This window comes from Trichechus manatus, unplaced genomic scaffold (assembly GCF_000243295.1).
Source record: "Trichechus manatus latirostris isolate Lorelei unplaced genomic scaffold, TriManLat1.0 scaffold00010, whole genome shotgun sequence".
NCBI lineage: Eukaryota > Metazoa > Chordata > Mammalia > Sirenia > Trichechidae > Trichechus > Trichechus manatus.
The window spans coordinates 2,842,355-2,865,390 of NW_004443946.1; the positions used below are offsets into that span (position 1 = coordinate 2,842,355).

Sequence of the window (23,036 nt, forward strand, 5' to 3'; positions counted from 1 at the left end):
CAACAATCTTGAAAAAGAACAACAAAGTAGGAGGACTCATACTTCCTGGTATCAAAACATACTATAAAGTTACCGTAATCAAAACAGTGTGGTGCTGGTATAAGGATAGACACATAGACCAGTGGAATAGAAATGAGAGTCCAGAAATAAACCCATACATCTATGGTCATTGATTTTCAACAAGGGCGCCAAGTCCATTCAATGAGGAAAGAATAGTCTCTTCAACAAATGGTGCTGGGACAACTGGAGCTCCACACGTGAAGGAATGAAGTTGGACCTACACCTCTTACCATATATGAAAATTAACTCAAAACGGATTAATAATCTAAATATAAGAACTAAAACCATACAATTCTTAGAAGATAACATAGGAATAAAACTGCAACACCTTATTTTTGACAATGGATTCTTATATATCACCAAAAGCACAAGCAACAAAAGAAAAAAATATATGAATTTACTTCATCAAAATTGAAAACTTTTGTGCATCAAAGGGCTTCATGAAGAAAGTGAAGAGGCAACCTACAGCATGGGAGAAAATATGTGGGAATTATATATCTGATAAGGGTTTAATATCCAAAATATATAAATAACTCCTACAACTGAACAACAAAAAGACAAACAACTCAATAAAAAAAAGGGGCAAAGGACTTGAATTGACATTTTTCCAAAGAAGATATACAAATAACCAATAAGCACATGAAAGATGTTCAATATCATCAGTTACTAGAGAAATGCAAATGAAAACCATAATGAGATACCACTTCTTACCTCCTAGGATGGCTATGATCAGAAAAATAGAAAGTAATAAGGGTTGGAGAGAATGTGGAGAAATTGGGACCCTCACGCATTGCTGATGGGATTGTAAAATGGTGCCAAGCTGCTAGGGAAAAGTTTGGTGGTTCCTCAAAAAAAGTTAAATATAGAATTACTATATGATGCAGCAACTCAACTCATACATATGTACCCAAAAGACTGAAAGCAGGCGCTCAGATACCTGTGCACCAATGTTCGTTGTAGCGTTCTAGCACAATAATCAAAAGATGGAAACAACCCAAGGGTCCATCAACAGATGAATGGATAAACAAAATGTGGTATATACATACAATGGAATGTTATTCAGCCATAAAGAGAAATTAAGTTCTAATACATCCGACAACATGGATGAACCTTGAAAACATTATGCTAAGTGAAATACGGCAGACACAGAAGGACAAATATTGTATGTTCTCACTTACATGAAATATGTAGAATAGGCAAATGCATAGAGATAAAAGTTTATTAGGAGTTACAAGGAGCTAAAAAGAGGGGAAAATGGGGAATTATTGGTTAAGAAGGAGAAATGGGGAGTTATTTGCCCATTCTACATATTTCTGTTTGAATTTCTTTTTGTAATGATGAAAAACTTTTGGAAACTGATAGAGGTGATGGTTGCATAAAACGGTGAATATAATTAATTTCATTGAATTGTATACTTAAAAATGATTAAATGGAAAATTTTTTGTTATATATGTAACAATAAAGTTAGAAATGACAATCTCAACTACAATAAAAGTATTTGCATTTTCATCAGTGCAGTGTTTATATTATAATGAAAGCACGGCATATTTATAATTAGAATTTTCCTCATTCATTCATTCATTTAATGAATATTTACTGAGCATTTATTATGTGCCAAATTCTAATAGTAGCTTAACATTATACCTTAACATTTTACCGTGGTGAAAAAAGCAGACAACTTTTCTGCCTTCATGGAACTTAAATATTCTCATTGAGAGGAGGGAAGAAGTCAGATAATAACCAAACAGATAACCAAACAAAACACCAGTTTAATATTATGCAGAGAATTAGAGCGGACTATGATGGAAGATGACTGGGTGGCCTCCTTAGATGGGGTGGTCAGGGAAGGCCTTTCTGAGGTAACATTTAAATTGAGACCAATGACAAGAAAGAGTCATGTGAAGACTACTGAGACAAGTAGTCCTGGCAGAGGAAACAACTAGTGCCCCAAGACCCTAAGGGGGAAGGAGTTTGCCATATTCAAGGAACCACTGGAGTGTAGTGTGGCAGGACGGGGGGTGGGGGTGGTAGTACATGAGAATGCAGAGCTAGGCAGGGGCCATTTATGTAGGATTTGTTCATGAGAGTAAGAATTTTAAGAAATGTGGATTTAATTTTAAATGCCATGGAAAGCAATTAGGGAATTTTAAGGAGAGATGGCTTGGTCTCATTTAGAGGAGCAAGGAAGGATGCAGGGAAATCAGTTAGGAACCCATTATATTTGTTGAGGCAAGAGATGATGGAATCTTGGATTAGGGTGTTGGCTGTGGAGATGGAAATTAGTGGTCAGATTTGGAATATGTTTGGAGGTAGAGTTCAAAGGACTTTCTAATGAGTGGATGAAGAGTGGTTAAAAGAGACAGCAATAAGGAATCAGCATATAGATTTTGGCTTGAGCAACCAGCTGGACCTTGGGGCTCTTTACTGAGATAGAAGACTAGGAAAGGGAGACTCAATAATTCTATTTTTTGGCCATGTTGTGAGGAGCATGAAGATGGTGCAGGACTAGGCAACGTTTTGTTCTGTTATACATGGCATCACTGTGAGTCAAGGTCGCCATGAGTCTGAGCCAACTCCATGGCAATTAACAACGTTAGAGTTGCATATTAGATATCCAAATAGAGATGTCAAACAAGGAGCCGACTATATATGTCTAAAGTTCCCAGAAGGGTGAGGACTGGAATGGCAGGCATACTGATGGCTCTTAAATCCAGGCTGAGATTATTTGAGGAAGTTGGGCAAATCTGCTGCAAAAGACCTCTTTACAGTGTTAAAAAGCAAAGATGTCACTAAGGTGCCCTTGACCCAAGCCATGGTATTTTCAATCGCCTCATATGCATGCAAAAGCTGAAGTGTGAATAAGGAAGACTGAAAAAGAATTAATGTCTTTGAATTATGGTGTTGGTGAAGAATATTAAATATACCACGGACTGCCAGGAGAACGAACAAATCCGTCTTGGAAGAAGTACAGCCAGAATGCTCCTTAGAAAGGAGGATGGTGAGACTTTGTCTCACTTACTTTGGACATGTTATCAGGAGGGACCACTTCCTGGACAAGGACATCATGCTTGGTAAAGTACAGGGTCAGTGAAAGAGGAAGACCCTCACCTGAGATGGACTGACACAGTAGCTGAAACCATGGGCTCAAGCATAACAACTATTTCGAGAATAGCACAGGATCCGGCAGTGTTTGGTTCTGTTGCACATAGGGTCGCTATGAGTCAGAACCAACTGGACAGGGCACCTAACAACAGCAACATAAACAGAAGGAAGAGGCCAGTACAGCTTTCTGGGGTATGCAATGTATGGAAGTAAAGAAGAGGAAAATGTTTGAGAAGGAGCAGCTAATGAGGAAGGAGAAAATACAAGCAAGTGGGGAGCCACAGAAGGCAGGAAAATAAAGCAGATGTGGTGGCTGTAGAATGCTGCTGGGAGTCAAGCGAGATAAATACAGGGAAGAATCAAGTGGTTTTGATGTCCACGAGGAGGGGCATTCAGTGGAGGGTTGGGGCCTTTGGCCGTTTAGAGTATAGGAGAGAATGTGAGGTGAGGAAATATAGCGGCCAATACTTACATTTGACTGACTAATACTTTATAAAGGACAGTGCACATTTTGATTTGCATTTGTATTCACAAATATTTTAGGAAAAATCCCAAGTATTTGTTACCCAAACTAAAAAACCAAACCCGTTGCCATCGAGTTGATTTCAACTCGTTTGTTACCCAGTTCCCTGCAATTTCTGATCCAGTGATCTCTTCACCAACTGAATTTTTAATTTTTTTTTTACAATCAAAGTATGTATACACGTTCTTTTTTTACATATGTATACAACCGTGTAACCATTGTCAAGGCCAAGATACAGAATAGAAAGAGCACCTCAAAACGTTCCCTTCTGCACCTTCCCAGTTTATAACCCCCCAGATGTAAACTACATAATAGTCTGACTCCTATACCCCAAACTCAAACCCACTGCCGCGGAGTCTATTCCGACTCATAGCGACCCCACAGGGTTTCCAAGCATACAAATCTGTAGGAAGCCGACTGCCACATTTTCTCCTGCCGAGCCGCTGGTGGTTTCGAACCGCCCACCTTTCGGTTAGCAGTCAATCGTGTGATCACTGCGCCACCAAAGCTCCTTTCTGACTCCAGTAAACATCCATTACTTGTACTCCAAAATTCCTTAGCCAAATGAGAACTGTGAAGGGCGTTTAATTGGAAACTGCTTTAGTATAAACTTTAGAATTAGCTTGAGTAAGTATAAACGCTAACCATTTGACACCAAAATTCTGACACAGGGTTTTGAGCCATTCCTCTGTAAAGCACAGCCGCACTTTCTACACCACGCCCTTCTTTTCTCCCTTTTTGGTCCCAACATTGCCGGCGCACACACGTGGGGCGGGGTGTGGGGAGGAGGAGGAGGAGGGAAGAAACAGCTTTCTGCCATGCGCACTAGGGAGAAGCGCTCTTTATTCTCTACCAAGTAATTCACCAGGACTAGGTCTCCGTCATGCGCATTGAGGTTCTTCCAGGCACGCGCGCGCCTCGCCGCACGATCATGCGCATGAGCGGAGCAGCTCGCGAGGGCGGAAGTGAGGAGCTGTTGCACAGAGGCTGGGGCCGACAGGGTTACTGTGGGGTGGATGAGCGGCTGACATGGCGCCGTCCAGGAGTCTCGCGGTTTCCTTTGCAGTCCTGGTGGTACTGCTTTGGGGGGCTCCTAGGAGCCACGGGCGGCGGAGCGACGTGCGCGTCATCACGGACGGGAACTGGAAAGAGTTGCTGGAAGGAGAGTGGATGATAGAATTGTGAGTGCAGGGCGGTTGTCCAGGGGTCCCTCGGCCCGCCGGCCCGGCCGGGGTCCTGGGTTCGAGCCTGGAGTCCGACTTCTCCCCCGCCTCATTCGGGCCCCAGGTTTCCCCGGCTGGCACCTCCGGGCCGCGGAGCTAGTGCCCCCTACTCATCCTGATCCACAAACTCCTCTTTGAATCAGCCACAGTTTGATCCCACCCTCTCTTCGTTTCTTACCCGCGAATACATTAAGTTTCTACCAAAGCGAACACCCTAGTTTCGTTTCTAGGGCTGTGGTGCGTCTAAGAGACTATGTTCCTCTTCGAATTATCTATTTACTTTTCTTCATGGCTTTGGAGTTGGGAGTGGGTGTCTGATTAGTTTCCATACAGTCATTTCAGAATGAGCCTTTACAGACTTCTAGGCTTATTTTCACCATATTTTACAAAAGGAAATTCAGCACAGTCTCTCCTCGCCTTCCTTTTGTCTAGTTTTATCCTTAAAAAATAGTCAATTTATAGCGTTGTAATTTGGGGTCCTTTAATTATTTTTGATTATTTAGTTTTTGTGGATTAGGTACATTGCTTTTTCATTGTAAATGCTGAGTAGTTAAATTAGGTTAATTTAAATTTTAGTTTCTTTTTTTTTTTGCTTTCCTTTCTTTCCACATCACGTTGATGCTTTGGGTATGTTTTTGCAACGTAGGCAATGGCCTGGGTTGTGACTTCTAGGCCTCTCTAAGTGGTATTGCATTAAAACATAAAATTAATGTATTATATAGTATGATTATAAACTTCTAACAAATTATGGATAACATTGTGAAGAATGGGAATTCCAGAACATTTAATTGTGCTTATGAGGAACCTGAAGATAGACTACGAGGCAGTTGTTCAAACAGAGCAAGGGAATACTGTGTGGTTTAAAATCAGGAAAGGTGTGCGTCAGGCTTGTCTCCTTTCATCATACTTACTCAGGCCGTACGCTGAGCGCATAATCCAAGAAACTGGACTACGTGAAGAAGAACATGACATCAGGATTGGAGGAAGACTGACTAACAGCCTGCAGTATGCAGATGACTTAACCTTGCTTGGTGAAAATGAAGAGGACTTGAAGCACTTACTGATGAAGATCAAAAACTACAGCCTTTAGTATGGATTACACCTCAACATAAAACAAAAATCCTCACAACTGAACCAATAAGCAACATCATGATAGACGGAAGTTGTCAAGGATTTCATTTTACTTGAATTCACAACCAGTGCCCTTGGAAGCAGCAGTCAAGATCTGTGGCAAAAGACCTCTTTCAAGTGTTAGAAAGTTAAGATGTCACTTTGAGGACCAAGGTGCACGCCATGGTATTTTCAGTTGCCTCATATGCATGTGAAAGCTGGACAGTGAATAAGGAAGACCGAAAAAGAATTAATGCTTTTGAATTATGGTGTTAGCAAAGAATATTGAAGATATCATGGACTGGTAGATAAATGAACAAATCTGTCTTGGAAGAAGTACAGCCAGAATGCTTTTTAGAAGTGAGGATGGCGAGACTTCGTCTCACTTACTTTGAACATGTTATGAGGAGGGACCAGTCCCTGGAGAAGGACATCATGCTTGGTAAAGTAGAAAAAGAGGAAGACCCTCAAAGAGATGGATTGATGCCGTAGCTGCAACAGTGGGCTCATATATAGCAATGATTGTGAGGATGGCGCAGGACCAGGGGTAGTGCTTCATTCTGTTGTACGTGGGGTCTGTTGTACATAGGATCGCTGTGAGGTGGAGCTGACTCGTGAGCACCTAGCAATAACAATAACAAACTCAAGCGTTCCAAATCATCGTCAAGTAAAATAATGTGTGTGTGGTGATTCTGTTTAAATAATAATCACTTCTGTAGTGGGACAGTTAGCTTTAGGTGCTAAATTGGTGGTGGTAGTAGGATTGGTGATATTAGTGGTATTTTTAGTGATAATAGTAAAAGCACCATTATTGAGTGTTAATTGTGTACCAGACACTGCTAAGCACTTTACCTGCATTCTCGTTTTTAATCCTCTACATACAGGTATTATTTCTCTTATTATAGATGTGAAACAGATGCCTAAATCCCTTAATTAACCTCCACTGATATTTCTATACTTTCCCTGAGGTCCCCAGATCTAACACAGAGTTGGGGTGTAGTAATTATTAGAACATCCCGCCCTTCTTAAACAAATGTTCAGATGTTTCCTCTATCATGGATGCAAGTAAGGGTGTTAGGGAGGCAAGGGAGAACCCAGAAAGCCAAATCAGTAACTCTTGAATCAAAATCAAAAAAGGCTTAGAACATTTATGTGGAGGTTAAGATAGGGGGGAAAGTTTATGGAATGCATATAGTCTGCAACTTGGTGAAATACATTTTCAGGCACTATTAAAGCTGCAGGGAAGAGGAAAAATAACCAGTAACAGCCTTTCTTTTTCATGTCATGCCATTGTTTTAGATCATGCCCATAAATTATTCAGAGTTTCATAAACAATGTGCTAAGCAATAGTGATTATGAATTTATATGTAAAATACAGTCAAGTGTTATTATTAAGGATAATTTTAACTCATCTAATCAAATTATATAAACAAAGCAGTAAAAAGTGAAGTATTAAGGGGAACAAAATGAAATGAGCTAAATCCTAACTAGCATCCTTTTGAAATTATAGTACTGTGTCGTGTAGTATTTTTTTTTTTTTTTCCTCGCTTAGCCCATAGATTCTGAGGTTAAGGAAATCTTTAAAAAGCAATTAAGAAACAAAAGGAACTTGGGGGAAAAAGAAGGAATCTGGTAGTATTTGTGATAATCTGCTTTTGTAATTACAAGTGAATTATCTACAGTAAACAACCCATCTCTGATCAGAAGTTTTGTTACAGAGATACTTTCATTGTAATACAACTTATTGTTATGGAGTTTGGCTTTTATATATGGTACTAGTTTGTCTTGTTCCGCAATGCCTATTAATTTTAGCAGTTTTCTGTTCATGAAACAAGTGAAGAAAATATAATGAAGGACAGAAACTACTCTTGTCTTTAACATGTATAGGCTTGATTCTACCTGTTTGCATAAAAGAACTGAAACAAATTATAATTCCTAGGGAAATCCTAGGGAAAAATCAGGGCGTGGGAAGATGCTGAACACCAGTGAGATAATTAAAATGTTAATGTGCTTGGCCACAGAATTTGTAAACCAGAGGTCTTGAAAAAGGATGAAGAGGCTGGCCAAAAAGAATTTTCTTTGGCCTGCCTAGTGTTGTGCGGGTGGTTAAATTTGAGGTAACATTTTAACACAAGAAAGTGCAGATTTCCAGCTTCTTTTAAGTATAAATAGGCTGCAGCACCAGGCCAGCCATCCTGTGGCAATGATGCTGAGTAGTGGTTGCCAACTTTAAGATGGGCTAGTGCTTCCTTATTCACCACAGCACGGGCCACTTGCTATTTTTCTTATATCACACCTTGTGCGTTTGTGACTCCTGCAGCATTACTGAAATTGGTGAACTCCAGGTTTGGTTTTGAGTTATTTGGTGGCTACATTTTATTAGAGAAGTTCAGAGATTTTTTTTTTTTCCTGAAGAGCTATTTTTGCATGTGAACAAGTCTTTGTGTCTTAAGAATTTATTCTCAGGTGGCTTTTATGTGATTAGCGTCATAGTTCTTGATTTCTAGCGTACTAGCCCCACATGGGAACCCTGGTGGCGCAGTGTTTTAAGAGCTCGGCTGCTAACCAGAAGGTTGGCAGTTGTTCAAATCCACCAGCCACTCCTTGGAAACCCTATGGGGCAGTTCTGCTAGGTCCTGTGGGGTTGCTATGAGTCGGAATTGACTCCACGGCAACTGGTGTGGTTGTTTGGTTTAGCCCCACATTTAAAATGCATAAAACTTACACTTTGCCAGCTTCATTGTTTTTAGCAGAAAATATTCTTCAAAAATTGTAAATTTTAAAGTTTTTGTCTCAAGGGATGGTCATATTAGAGTGCTTAACTTTGTAGCATAGTAACATTTAAAAAATTTTTATTATTAGGTGAAGACAATTTAGAAATTTATCTGTTCATCAGTGATCTGTATATATTAAGTCTTGCTATATATTTACTTTGTTTATGTTTGCAGAATGTCTGTATGTTCTTAGATACCCTTTCATCTTTAGTTCTTTTTTTTTTTTTTTTAATATACTATATTTCTTAGTTATGCTCCATGGTGTCCTGCTTGTCAAAATCTTCAACCAGAATGGGAAAGTTTTGCTGAATGGGGAGAAGATCTTGAGGTTAATGTTGCAAAAGTAGATGTCACAGAGCAACCAGGTACTACAACTCTGTGGTTAGTTTTGTTTCTTTGCAGATTGGGTTGATATGCTTATTCTGTTTTCCACATTGAGAGTTCTTAACTTCTTTTGTTAGGTTTTGAAAGCATGAGGTCTGCAGCTAGTTAAGCCGACTGGCCCACCTCCCTGATGGGGGCGCAGTGTGCAATGGCTGCAAAAAGCAGGCTCCCTGGTTGTGTATGCAGCTCATTCCTTGTATGTGTTGCTCTAAGGGACCTTGGAGACATCACCTTCCCCCTGGTTGCCCAAATAACTGCTTTGGATCTTTTTTGTTTACATCTCATGCCCCAGACTAGCATGTAAGATGCCTTTAGAGAAGTCCTAGAACACTGTAGTGCCGATGTACCTTGGCCAAGCAACCATTTGTATCCACACCAAGGTTCAGAATAAGAAGCATTTGATTGAGGTTCTTTGTAGGGTCAAGGTTAAGTTCCCTGACAAGAGAAGATCTAAGTCTCTGAAATCAGACTTTCCCAAATGTAATGGCTGTGATTTGAAACAAAGACCAAAAAACTAGTTGCCCTCATGCTTGTGAGGTCAGGCACACTCCTCACTCAGCCCCCTGGACAAGAGACATGCCCTGCCTTTGAGGGTGTTCCTTCCTCAGACCAGCTTCATCTTACCTGTTCTTGGTGGTTAAGCCTGAGTTCCTGGCTCTCTCCCATCCCACATAGTAATAATAGCTAATATTTATCGAGCACTTACCTGTTATAGGCTTCTGTGTGTTTTGCATTTATTATTTAAACCTCACACAACCTTATGAGGTAGGTAATAGCCCCATTTTACATACATGGAAACTGAGGCACAAAAAGATTAATCTTCAGTTTTATCAGTTTGGCACATGGTTAATAATAGATGTTAGCTGTTAATGTTGTTCCCCCTTATGAAAGATTCATAATAATGTTTTTAATTTTTTGCAACATGTTAAAATCTGCTTTTGTTTCTTGAATATCAAATACAATTTCATTTGATTTTAGACCTTTCTAAAATGCTAATGTCATATTATGCTTTTCAGTGACTGACCACTAGTGGTTTTATCACATAGTATAGTCAACCGAGTGTTTCTGTATTCACAGTTGTCTTCAATATTCAAGCTTTATGTATTTTTTTAATTGAGATAATGTATGATAGTTTTTTTTTAAGTTGCTGTAAGTACATAGTAGAGATTTTTTAATGTTTATTACAAAGCTTAACCATTTTAGGTGTAATTTCATATTCTTTCCCTATTAATATTTAAAAAGTTTCATATCAGCTTTTAAGTAGCCAGTGATTGGCCTGTTTAAGACCTGTTGTGTGAACTTTCTTGTATTTATTTCTAAAGCCTTTATGTCCTTTTGTAGGACTGAGTGGACGATTTATAATAACTGCTCTTCCGACTATTTATCAGTAAGTATTTGAAGATACTGTAGCTATGGAGAAGGATGCATCATAGTATTGCCAGAATAGTAGGCCTCTGGCTTGGATCATGTTTCAAGAACTGAGATAGTTTCATTATGTTCAGTAAGTATGTTAGAGGGCTAATTTTGTTCTTAAGTGTTGTCCTAGGTGCCTGCAGATACATGAACGATGTTTGAAACATAGTCCCTGTTCTCAAAGACTTGCAGTCATTTTGGAAGCTCACATGAAATGGTGTAATACTAGCCAGCATTATAAATAATTATGAGCTCAGAGTAGTGGCACAAGTTTTAAGTTCTGTAGGAAGTGGAATAAGGGAGAAATCACTGTGGGCTGGAGCGGTTCCAGGAGAATATGGAGTTTAAATGCAACCTTGGAGGTAGAGTAGAATTTTCAAGAGTGTAGGGTAGCTATTCCATTCTAGGACGATCTCATAAACAGTGATTAATAAGGAGCATGGTTTGTTCAAAAAATAGCTAAGAAAGTGCTGTGACTCATCCTTGGGGAGAGTAGTGAGTTATTCATTCATGTGCTAAGTCAGAATGAACACGATTGTGAAGTCGTCAGCATTAGGCCTTTTATTTTGACTTTATCTTCTAAACCATGAGTGTGAAACCTCAAATCTGTGTACCTGCCCTGTACCTTAATGTCATCTAGCTGTTGGGTTAAATACCAAGACATATGTCTATCCGTATTTAAAGTTATGAAAACAGTAAGTTGGCAGTTCTTTGTATCTGTATCCCATAATGCCTTTCCTTGTCATTTATTTAATGGTTGAACCTGTTTTTATTCACCCCTTTGTATCTATTTCTATTCTGTCTCCAAGAGTGCTTCTCTCTCTCCCGTTTCACTCAGTCCTTTTTCCCACATGCTTCTTGACTGGCTATAATCAGTCTTCCCTCTTTCTTCTCACTTCTCAACACTCCCTGGACTTTTTTGGAATTTCCTGCTGCTTTGTTTTTAGTTATTGTTTACCATGACCTTTCTGCCTCTTGAAATCCTTCCCATCCTTCAAAGAACAGCTCAAATACCATCTTCCCCACAAAACTTTTTTTTTTTTGTGGGGGGCGGGGGGAGGTGTTCATTGTGGTCCTTAGCTCTGAATGGATATAAGATCCCTTAACCCTGTAGGTAGTATTGTAAGTAGTAGGGAGCTATTGAAAGTTTTTGCACTTAAGTGCTAAAAAATAGAAGTATTTATTAAGTAGGATTAGACTGGCTGTATTATTCAGGGTAGTTTGGAAATGGTGAAGACGTGGGAGCAAGCACTGTACCTGATGATTCCAGGGGTTTAAAGCATGGTAGGGCTGCGGTTATGGGATGATGACTGCACTAATGTCTTTAAGTTTTAACCTAATAATAGCTAATATGTGTCAGTCATTATTCTAATAACTTTTCATATAGTAATTCCTTTAATATGTGTATTGTACTTAAAATTTCTGAGATTTATCTACTTACTGTGTTCCATGGTTTTAATATTTGTAAGAGTAATGATAAAGTCTTAAGGATTATTATTTAAAAATGTAAACTCGTTGTTTAATTAAATTTGGGGTGAAGATGTTGTGAGACAATTAGTATAATCTGCCATCTGGGCATTACTAATGATTTTAAATAATTAGGATTGACTATAAAATGAGGTGAAGGAATAGCAAAACAAAATCTGTTACTTATGAGGTATTGGTTAATTTTTTACTTTGATCCTCTTTAGTTGTAAAAATGGTGAATTTAGGCGTTATCAGGGCCCAAGGACTAAGAAGGACTTCATAAATTTTATAAGCGAAAAAGAATGGAAGAATATTGAACCTGTTTCATCATGGTTTGGTCCAGGTTCTATTCTGTAAGTATAAATGATTTTTCTCAGAATTAATTGAAACATGCAGACATGCATTGTTTAATGTCCACAATACATTCTGTGAAATAGGATGTTATGTGATTTGGACGTCATGCGATTACAGGCAGTCCTGGGGTTCCAGACGTCCAACTTACGGACAGCTCGTACTTAAGAACAGACTGCCATGAAGCCTATACAAAATTTGAGTTAAATATAGTGGTTTGTAATGACAAACACATGCACTACTTTGTGACGCTTATGAAAACATTGCATGGTTTGGAATCGTTAGGTGTTTTATATGCGTAGAAAGGTAAAATATACATACTAAGACAAACGTTTGACTGATGCTACGTAAGAACCATATGTACCTGTTCGACTTACCTACAAATTTGACTTAAAGACAGACTTAGGAGCGAATCTTGTTAGTAACCCGGGGACTGCCTGTATATGACTCTGTTATAACTTCATAGGACCACGAACATATATGTGGTTGGACGTTGCCTGGACAGATGTTATGTGGTGCATGGCTGTAATTGTATTTCATGTAAATAAAGCTTTCATGCTCTGTTTATTTCCTGAGTTCTTAAGGTGTATTTAGATTTATTACATACTAATATCTATAACATCAAAACAAATAAGTTCATCTTTAAGTTAGAGGCATTCTGTAGAATTTAGTTGAATCCCTTTTCAGGCATATTTTAGCTTTTTAGATATGGTCATATGCATTAACAGAGAGACATTGTCTCCCTAAGAGTATGAGTAATGTAAAGCTATCACTTGAGTTTAATAATTTGAAGAAGCCCTGGATGTTTACCTGCTTATGCTACCTTTAGATTTCAGTTCTTGATTGGTTGGTTATCCCACCTGTCTGGTAACTTACATGGGTAGTATATAGGAGCAGTGACTCTAATGACATGACTAACCACTGAGCTTTATAGATAGCTAGAGGGTAGCTATATTCTTCCTAGCATTTCTTCAGCATTTCTTTCTATGGAGAGTAGGAGTAGATGGCAAGCGTATTTCCTGCTATGCTGTTGGGTGCAGGGCTACACAGGTCATCTGAGAGTCTTCTGAAATAGCAAGTTTTGCTGAGGTCACCCATCCTGGTGTGGCTAAGTTATCTTTTCCGGTCCCCTCACCACACTTACCCTTGGAGGATGGGAAGTTGGGACACCAGCTGTTTAAGAAATAATAATGCCCTGGCTTCTAGGAGTGGGGGTAGTGTCAGCCCTAAGCTGTATTTTGAAGTAGAAGTTTATCTTTAGCATCTTTCCTTGACATGCCTCTTTCTCTCTTCTGAGAAGAACTTCTGAATTGAATTGTCCTTTAGCTGTGATAATTCCCCCACGTAATCCCCATGCCTAATCCAATTAAGGAACCACATACATGATTTAGAACATTTCTAGCATCTCAGGAAGCTCCCTCATGCCTCTCCTTAAAATACCAGGTTAGAAAGGAATCCCAGGTGGGGTGAGGAGAGTGGTGGTGGTCCAGGTGGGAAGGATTGGCTCAAATATTCCCATTTCCTTTCTCCTGAGTTTTTTTCTTCCTGAAGCTCCTTTCTCTGCTCATTGTTTGGAGGATTTTAAGGGTGCCATTTGCTTACGGTCAGCCTAACAAACCGATTGGTTTCTTAGAGCCTGTGACTTGTTACTCAGAATATATTGGGGTTTCATATAGCTTCTCATTTGCTTGACCTCAAAAGGCAGAGAAGAATTTTTATTTTCACTTTTTTAGACACAAAATTCAGATACTAACTCCTCCTTACTAAAAACAACCTAAGATATTCTTTGGATAAATTTCTTGAACATAAAGGAATTATTTATTTTCTTATTACAAACACTGTCAGAGCAATAGAAAAAGAAAGTATTTTATTTACAAGCAGGTTGCATAGTAGTAATTCAGAAAGAGTTACTTTTCATTAATGAGCATTTTTTATTACAGTTCTGAAATTGGTGATATATCAGTAGTCTTAAGACCAACCTTAAAATCTGTTGTATTGGAGAAATACTAGAGTATAGAATAGATATAGATATACATGTATATTGTATTTCAGAGTTAAGTATTTTATTCAGTTTTTCAATCATCTCTCTTTTATTTTAGGATGAGTAGTATGTCAGCACTCTTTCAGCTATCTATGTGGATCAGGGTACGGGCTAAATTTTTGTTTTAAACATTTAAAAAATTTTTTGAACTAATTATTTTTTTAAATTACTGGTTTTTATTTTATTTTTTTCTTCTGATTTTAGACTTGCCATAACTATTTTATTGAAGACCTTGGATTACCAGTATGGGGATCATATACGGTTTTTGCTTTAGCAACCCTGCTCTCAGGACTATTGTTAGGACTTGTAAGTACTTCATTTTCAGAGTATTAGGGGAAAACAGAATTTTAAAAAATCTCATAATTTGGTATAATTGCAATAGCTATATCATAGTATATGTTTAGATTTCTTACGATGTTTATTTTTGCAGTGTATGATATTTGTGGCAGATTGCCTCTGTCCTTCAAAAAGGCGCAGACCGCAGCCATACCCTTCAAGTAAGTATATTTTAAAATGTTTATGTTTTATTCACTATAATCTCATTCATTTCTATAAAGACAGTCACACATTTAAGAGGTTGCCCTCCCAGCTTAGGTTCCTAAGTACAGAGTGGTGGTCTCTGTATCAGCTATGCCATAGAAGAAGGGGTAGGGAGGTACACATTTCATGTGAGAATGGCAGCCCAATGGATTTTGGACATTGTTATTTTCTTGACTTTTATAATATGGAAATTTTTAACATTGCATATAACGTGTAGACATTTAATAACGTCGATCTCGTTTTATTTGAAATTTTTATATTCATGGGTCCACTTGAATATACTTTTCAGAAATTTAAATAATTTAATATATCTCACTCTTTGAAGGTATTCATTACTACAGTGACCACATTTGATGATTATTATTTGTATGCCAGCCAGTTCTAAGTTTTTTTTTGGTAGGATATTAGGAAAAGCAATTCCTGTAGCTGATTGAAGGTCAACATTGACACTGTACCTTACTATAAAATGAGTTCATATAATTAGAAGCATTTATTGCTTTCTGACTTAATTACCTACCAGTCTTTTTTTTTTTAAATTGTGCTTTAAGTGAAAGTTTACAATTCAAGTTAGTCTTTCATACAAAAATTTATACACACATTGTTATGTGACCCTAGTTGCTCTCCCCTGATCATTTGTTTTTAATCTTGAAAGCATAATGTTATGGAAGCCTTCATCTTTGCAGTTTATAAAGAACGTTCACAAATTCTTCCTTCATCCTGTTTTCAGCTGCTCTCTAAGGTAGACTACATACGTAATACTATTCCCATTTTGTAGTTGAGGAAACTAAGGCTTAGAGAGATGAAGCGTTTCCCCAAAGTCACACCAAAATGACAGAGCTGAGAGTAGAACCTAATCAGACTCATGGCCTGACATTTTTTCCGTTATGCTGCCTTTTTGACTTAGGATCTACTGAGGTCAAAACTCCTGAAATAAAATCAGTAGGGAAGTATTGGTTATGGCTCAAACAAGATTGCATTTACAGTGTACCTTGTCCATTGAATAACTGATAGGTTGTCTTTTTATTTCTTAAATAGTTGTATTGATACTTGACACGTATAAAAACTGTTGCTTAAAGCGATTCCGACTCATAGCAACCCTGTAGGACAGAGTAGAACTTCCTCATAGGGTTTCCAATCTTCGCGGAAGCAAAGTGCCACATCTTTGTCCCATGGAGCAGCTGGTGGGTTTGAACTGCCACCCTTTCAGTTAGCAGCTGTGTGCTTAACCACTTTGCCACCCACGGCTCCTTCACCATGTATAGAGGAGGGAATTACTGTATCCATCAAGTGCCTCTGACTCATAGGAAAAAAAACACAGATTACTTACGGACAGATTTGTTGCTGGGTTTAAAGTTTTTGAAGTGAAATAAATACAGTGAAACCTGTGAGAGCCAGAACTGGATGGGATTGCCTTATTTTTCCAGGTTTTGCGAGTTTTCCACCTTTGACAGGTGGCAACTGGCTTTGGATCCCAGAAATATACCAAAATCCATGTTGGGTACTGGGAGATGTAGACCTAATCATTATTGCCACTGTTACAAATATTCTCTTCACACCTCTGACAGAGTCATCTGCAAAGAGTTTTTGTTAGAGTCTGAGTCTTACCTCTTAGAGCAGTGGTTCTCAAACTTGAGAATGCATTGCTGGTCCCATTCCCGAGTTTCTGATTCAGAAGGTCTGTAGTGGGGCTTATAATTTGCATTTCTAACAAATTCCCAGATGAAGTTGATATTGCTGGTCCGAGGACTACATTTTGAGAACCACTGTCTTACAGAAAATGTTTACCAGTAAGAAAATCTGCAGGCCCTGGCCCTTTCGTGTTGACCATACCCAGTCTTCTTGAAAGAATACCAACTCTGGTGGGCTCATGTCTATTGGATATTTAACTGGCATATTTAGAAGGAGTTAAGTGTTCTCCATTGAAGAAGCTAGGAACAGTCAATAGGTACAATTTTAGAAACTTTTTTCAAGAGATACATCTAGGGAAACATCCAAAGATACTTTACTTTTAGCAATTTACAAGGAAATTCAGCTTTTAAAAAGTGATTAGCTAATTAATGCCAAAGTACCATATTTTTCTGTAAATAGCATGCCCATGTAAATAACACGCACACACACATAATGTGTGGAAATGACAAAATTGTGTAAAAAGTTCTGGCATATTGTACCCATGCATATACTGCACTTGTGACATTTCCAGAAATGAATTTGGCCTCATTCACCCTCATTAAATAGCCCGAAAACATTACTGTTGATCATACAAAAAAACCGAAACCAAACCTGTTGCTGTTGAGTTGATTCTGACTCATAGCGACCCAGTAGGACAGAGTAGGACTGCTCCATAGGGTTTCCAAGGAGTGCTTGGTGGATTTCAACTGTCGATCTTTTGGTTAGCAGCCGAACTCTTAACCACTATGCCACCACTGTTTATCATACTTGTATAATAAAGGTTTAGCCATGGTCAAGAAGTCATGAATCGAGTTTGGTAGTACCCTGGTAATCAAAAAATAAGCAGTGAAAAAATGTGTGTTTGTTTCTGTTAATTTAAGTTGATAATTGTATCCCCATCGCTTTTGAGTCAACCTTGAACCTGCTTTAGCCTGTACATAAATCACATGCTATCAGTTGGAAGCGTAAACAAAGTGAAGCCTGCACTGGTACAAATGGCATTGAGTAGCTATCAACAGGAATCTCAATTCAGTCTGCACTGACATAATTATCACAGTCATCTTCCAACTCTGGCTTTTAACTGGAAGAGTAAACAAAGCAAAACTGATACAGGATTGCTCTTGGCTCAGCAGTTGGATGCGAAAACTTTATCAGATCATCTTAAGTAAAACCGTTAAGCTACATTAGGTCTGCTTATTTCATAGTCTAATTATATCTTATTAGTGCCAGTGTCTTTGATCAATGATCGTAAGTCACCTTAGCCATATGCGTGCAAGCGTATAAAAAGACACTTGCTTCTTGTACACCTCACGTTTGTATTTTGCGATCTCTTTACTAGAACCAGCCAGTTACCGATAATATTGTATACATTTTTTCAGTTTATAAATCTAAATCTTAGAAACCTTTAGGATCATGGCAGGAATTAAGCACAAGTCCTACACCACTGACTTGAAACTGAAAGTTGTTGCAAGGGCAGAAAAAATAAGCAACAGAGTGGCAGTAAGAGTTCAAGGTTGGAGAGTCATCCATTCGTGAAAGGAGAAAAAGGAGATAGAGAAAATGAATCCGCAAAAACGCACACCTTGTGGGCCCAAAGCGAAATGGCCTGAGTTGGAGAAGGACTTGAAAAGAGTAGATTATTTGTGGAAGGGAAGAATATTGTCTCTAGTGTCACAGTTCAGATCAAAGTGAAGCTTCTGGCAAATAAAAGAGGAATTCCAGATTTCAAGGCAGGTTTCACCTGGATTTCAAACTTCATGAAAAGGAATGGCCTTTCTGTGAGAATGAGAACCACTAATGATGATAATGAATAAACTAAAATAGGCTGTTTTGAGATGAAAACACAGTTTCTTCTGGTGACTTGTATTATTTCAAGGACATTGATTATCAAAAATTATGTTTCATTTAAGATTTATGAAAGCAGTAAAATACAAACAGCATCTTGTTCTTGTAGTTTCAGGCCTGGAATCATTTCTTTCTTACTAATTTCTAGCTCTTCGTGCATTTATACTCTTTGGTTTCAACATGGCGTTCCACTTTTGTCATGAGCCCATTCAGTTCACCATTGGTTGCACTTGGTTTAAGAAAATACCTACCTTAAATGAAGTTTCCATGAGATCAGTTTTATCCCAGTAACAAATCTATTAGATGGGAAAAAAAAAAAGGTATTGAAGTCAGCAACATGTTAAAAAATACTGGTGTAGCGTGCTTATGAAAATAACGCGCGGAGGGAGGGTTTTGTGCAGTTCGCAAGAAGAAACTATAACATGCACATTGTATGTGTAGAGAGATGCTCCTCAAATTTTCCTGCTAAGGTTCACAGTAAAAGTCATTAGAGAAATCTGTATCTTTAAATATCTGAATTTGGAGAGACTGAAAGGCATAAATTAGTGGACTTTCTGAATGCCTACCCAAATTATTCAAAAAGGCAGCACATGGTCTTTGGGCTAGAGGGACCTGATGGAGCATCTCAGCTCTACCATTTAATGAGAGTGTGACAAAAGTTGCTATTATAGACTCTCTGAGTCTGTTTCCTCTGTTGTGACATGGAAGTAATTATATTTGCCCCGTTAGATCATTATGAAGCTTATAAGGTAAGTATGTAATGCTCACATTATTCTGGTGACCCATAATAAGCACTCGGTAAGCATTCACTACTCAGATGATTATGTAATTTATTTTCTTCTAATGCCACAACTGATATTAATTCATACTTTAATGCACTAGTGCCCCTTCTATAAGAGGCCGCATGATTTGAATTGTTTTCCAGGATTTTTTTTTTTTTGCTAGAGAAAGAAACCCAACTCTGGCTTTAAGCAAGATAGGAATGTATTGGTTCATGCAGCAAGGAAGTTTGAGGACAGAATTGTCTGGATCCAGGGGCTCAAATAATGTCAGGATGCTATGTTTCTGAATTGCTCAGACTCCATACCTTTGCCTGGCTTCATTATCAGCTTGGCTGTTTCGAGTCAGTAGCATAAGATGATTGTGGAAAGCCGAAGCACTCAATCCTCAAGTAAAAAGGCAGTCCACTTTGACCTTATCTTTTGGAAGAATTCTAGTTGACTCTGCTTGAGTAAAGGGCTCATTTCTTGGATCAGTCACTGTAACCAGGGTTTCTCGACCTCAGTAGTATTATTGACGATTTGGACAGGATAATTCTTTATTGTAAGAGACTGTCTCGTACATTGTAGGATAATCAGCAGCATCCCATTATATACCTAAAGTGTGGCAACCAAAAATTTATCCTGACATTGGCAAGTGGGTTGCCTCCCTGCCAAGAACCACAGCTGTAAACTATAGCATTCACCAGAATACAAGTGATGGGGAATAAGGGAAGGGCTGTTAACCTAGCAGAAAGAGGGATGCTAGGCAGACCAAACAACAGATTGTCCACCATGTGGTGATCTCTTTTCATAGTTACTTTATTTCACCCTCCCCAATTCTCCTGGATTGTCGGATTAGGGGCAGTCTGGGATCAATGAACAGATAAAGCTTGTTGGCCCAGTTCTGTCTTAATGTGTTTCAACATAGTGTGCTCTACACTTAATTAGCAATAGACCCTATAAAAAGAAAGGGCGTGTGTACATATTTAAAAGTTCATTGAGTTGTATGCTTAAGATTTGTACAATTTATTGTTTGTAATCACACTTTAATAAATTTATGGGGGAGGCGAAGCAGAATCTTATTATGAAACAAGCTGAAAAAAATATGGACATGTTTACAGCCTTCAACCATAAATGATTCCTATTTCCCTGGGAACTAAAACAAGGGTAGTGTTGAAGTTTATTTCACTGTACTTCCTGATTAAAAGGCTTAATAGCAAATTAATATTAATATAAAGTAGTTATATTTAATGCACTGTATTTTCTTACATGTGTATATTAACAGCATTAATTCTGGTTCATTAATTTCAGTTCAGCTTATAAATAGGTGGATAATTAGAATAAATTTGCTAAGTAGAATGCATCTTCCAAACCAATTTTTATTTTTACAGTATCTACTTTTTAGAGATCCTAATATATAATATATGCCAAAGCAATTTATGGACATGAGAATCATTATTGCATTGTGAATGTATCTTGATTTTACTCTAAAGTGAATCTAATATGTCAAGAAAAACACATTTTTATCTTTATTTTTCAGAAAAATTACTACCAGAATCTTCTCAACCTTTGAAAAAAGTGGAGGAGGAACAAGAGACCGACGAAGGAGATGTTTCAGAAGAGGAAGCTGAAAGTGAAGCGGGAACAAAGAGCGGCTTTTCAGAGAATGCCCTAAGACAGCGCTCCGTGGGCCCTTCGCCGCGGATGGAGGAATCGTAGTTAGGGTTATAAATCTCTTAATGTTATGATTTTGACAGAAACAGAAGATTGATAATTTCTTTTGGTTTGGAGTGAGCTGTGACTTCCTTGTACATTGCAGGATTCAATCTAGATTGTCATTAGATTGAACAGTCTACCTTCAGAAAATAAGAGTAGCACAAGGTATAAAGGTTCGAAATACGATTTATGAACAGCATGGTGGTTTAAGCAGTTCTTTAACCTTTGAAAAATCTGGTGCCAAGCAATAAAGTTTGGGTATGTTTGTTTAATAATAACTTGTTTCAAGTCTCAGTTGAGAATTTACATTTTCCAAGTATTGTATTATTGAGGTATTGAAGAAGAGGTAATAATGAATTTACTTTAGAGAAAAAGATTTCTCATTTGATATGATTTTTCTCAGTTTCACTGTGTGAAAAAAGAACGTATTTCCCATAAATGGGAATTTTGCCCATATTTTCAAGAATTGTATATTTCAGTGACAGCTCTTTGGTCGTTTTAGAGATACAGTCCAAATTTTCCTCATATTTTTAGATTATGCAACTAATAAAAACCATCTTACTTTAATTACAGTTTTCTACATATGATGGTAATAACAGGATATGCTACTGATTTGGGCAACTTTTATTGATGTTGTCTTGATTCCTATAAAGGTTGATGATTGCCTCTTTAGTTCCTGTCTGTTCAGTATGGTTTGCATTTTTCCTATTTGCCTTGAGTTACATTTTTAGTTTTCAAAATTACATGGTAATTTTCTGGAAATTTTTCCATGCTTTGGTAAACAGTGCTTTTTGGTTTTGTTTCAAACTGATAACGTTTACTGAGGGATCCTTAAAATTGAAGAGCTATCTACAGAATCTTTAGAATTTTGGCCACTCATCTCAGATTCGACATTATCCTTGTTGAACCTGTACTTGAACTTTTCTTTTCTTTTTTTGATGTGAAGTTGAACATTTCTGATTTTTATTTGGTGTTGTGGAAAAGCCTTACATTTATATTTCAAAAGCTCACAGAAGCTTAATTTGATGTAAAATAAATTTTGCATTCTACTCAGGAAAATATGTGTTTTCAGTGTATTGTTGTCCCCATATACAGAAAGTTCCTAATTGATTTTACAAAGTCAGTGTATGCTTGAGGTTTTTAAATCATATGTTCTTGAAAAGACAAATCTATCTTCTGCTGTACTTTCTTGACTTGTGCGGTGTTTGACAGGTGGAAATCTGCAGGATGAACATTAAATGTATCTATATTTTGTAAAGAATTAGAACACAGAGTTTTTAGCTTTACAGGAAAGAAGGGGAAGGCAGTGGAGGGACTATTAGCCACAAGCATAAATATTCCGAATGAATCACCTGTTTGTTATGTAATAGATGGTTTCCATAATGCCCCCTTTTTTCCAGGTTCTGCTGCAGTGTGAATTTACTAGATTTATAGTATTATAATGTACAACAGTTTTCTTTAAAGTCCTCTGGAGAATGTTAAATATTCCGTCATTGAAGAGTCTGGATGTATAATAATTTTGTAATGCTTTAGAAAAATATTCTAAGCACGAAATAAACTTTTTGAAGCACTTCACTTAAAACTGAAGACTAGTGTGATTTCTAGTTGCATATGAAAACTGTGCTTCATTGCTTTGTATTTAAATGTTCAAATGAGTAATTGTCTGCCACTGTATATTTGCTTGATATGTGTAGTCAAAGGGCTAGATTCAAATATACGTCTTTTTCTGTTAGATGAATGAGGAAAATAATGTTCATAAATCAAGTATTCTGTTTTTATACTAATTTACAGTAGTAGATGACATTGTAAATTTCAAGCTTTTAAGTAGTTAGAAAATACTGTACAGGTTAAGAGTTCTGATATTCAGAAAACATGATCTCACAGTTCTTCAGGATTGTCGTTAGCATCTGAATGGGCAAAGTGGGGAAGTACCTACATGTGCATGTATTTGTTCTATAGAATGTTTAAGAACAGATTATTTAGCGTTTAAAAGCTGTAAGAGAATTCAGCCATGTTCTTTTTCTCATTAACTTTCCTGTTTGTTTCTGGGCCCTTTGT

At 37.7% G+C, this 23,036-nt stretch overlaps 1 protein-coding gene and 1 non-coding gene across 2 annotated transcripts; both read left to right on the forward strand.

Annotated features, from left to right (window-relative positions):
* The first annotated feature begins 4,666 nt into the window (after positions 1-4,666).
* TMX1 (thioredoxin related transmembrane protein 1) lies at positions 4,667-22,560 on the forward strand. Its single transcript, XM_004370859.2, has 8 exons — positions 4,667-4,866; positions 9,042-9,157; positions 10,518-10,563; positions 12,281-12,409; positions 14,507-14,552; positions 14,653-14,754; positions 14,879-14,945; positions 20,803-22,560. The coding sequence occupies exons 1-8, from the start codon at positions 4,715-4,717 to the stop codon at positions 20,979-20,981; spliced, it is 837 nt and encodes a 278-aa protein (XP_004370916.1). The 5' UTR covers positions 4,667-4,714; the 3' UTR covers positions 20,982-22,560.
* On the forward strand, positions 9,272-9,406 carry LOC111819520 (small nucleolar RNA SNORA70). The gene has a single exon (XR_002823127.1). It is a non-coding gene; the product is annotated as a small nucleolar RNA SNORA70 (small nucleolar RNA).
* Positions 22,561-23,036: the final 476 nt, after the last annotated feature.

Bases quoted from the DNA above. Each gene is read 5' to 3' on its own strand.
- TMX1 (XM_004370859.2), top strand. From the start codon at position 4,715: ATGGCGCCGTCCAGGAGTCTCGCGGTTTCCTTTGCAGTCCTGGTGGTA. The intron at 10,564-12,280 runs GTAAGTATTTGA...GATCCTCTTTAG, and splicing joins GCTCTTCCGACTATTTATCA to TTGTAAAAATGGTGAATTTA. The intron at 14,755-14,878 runs GTAAGTACTTCA...TTATTTTTGCAG, and splicing joins CAGGACTATTGTTAGGACTT to TGTATGATATTTGTGGCAGA.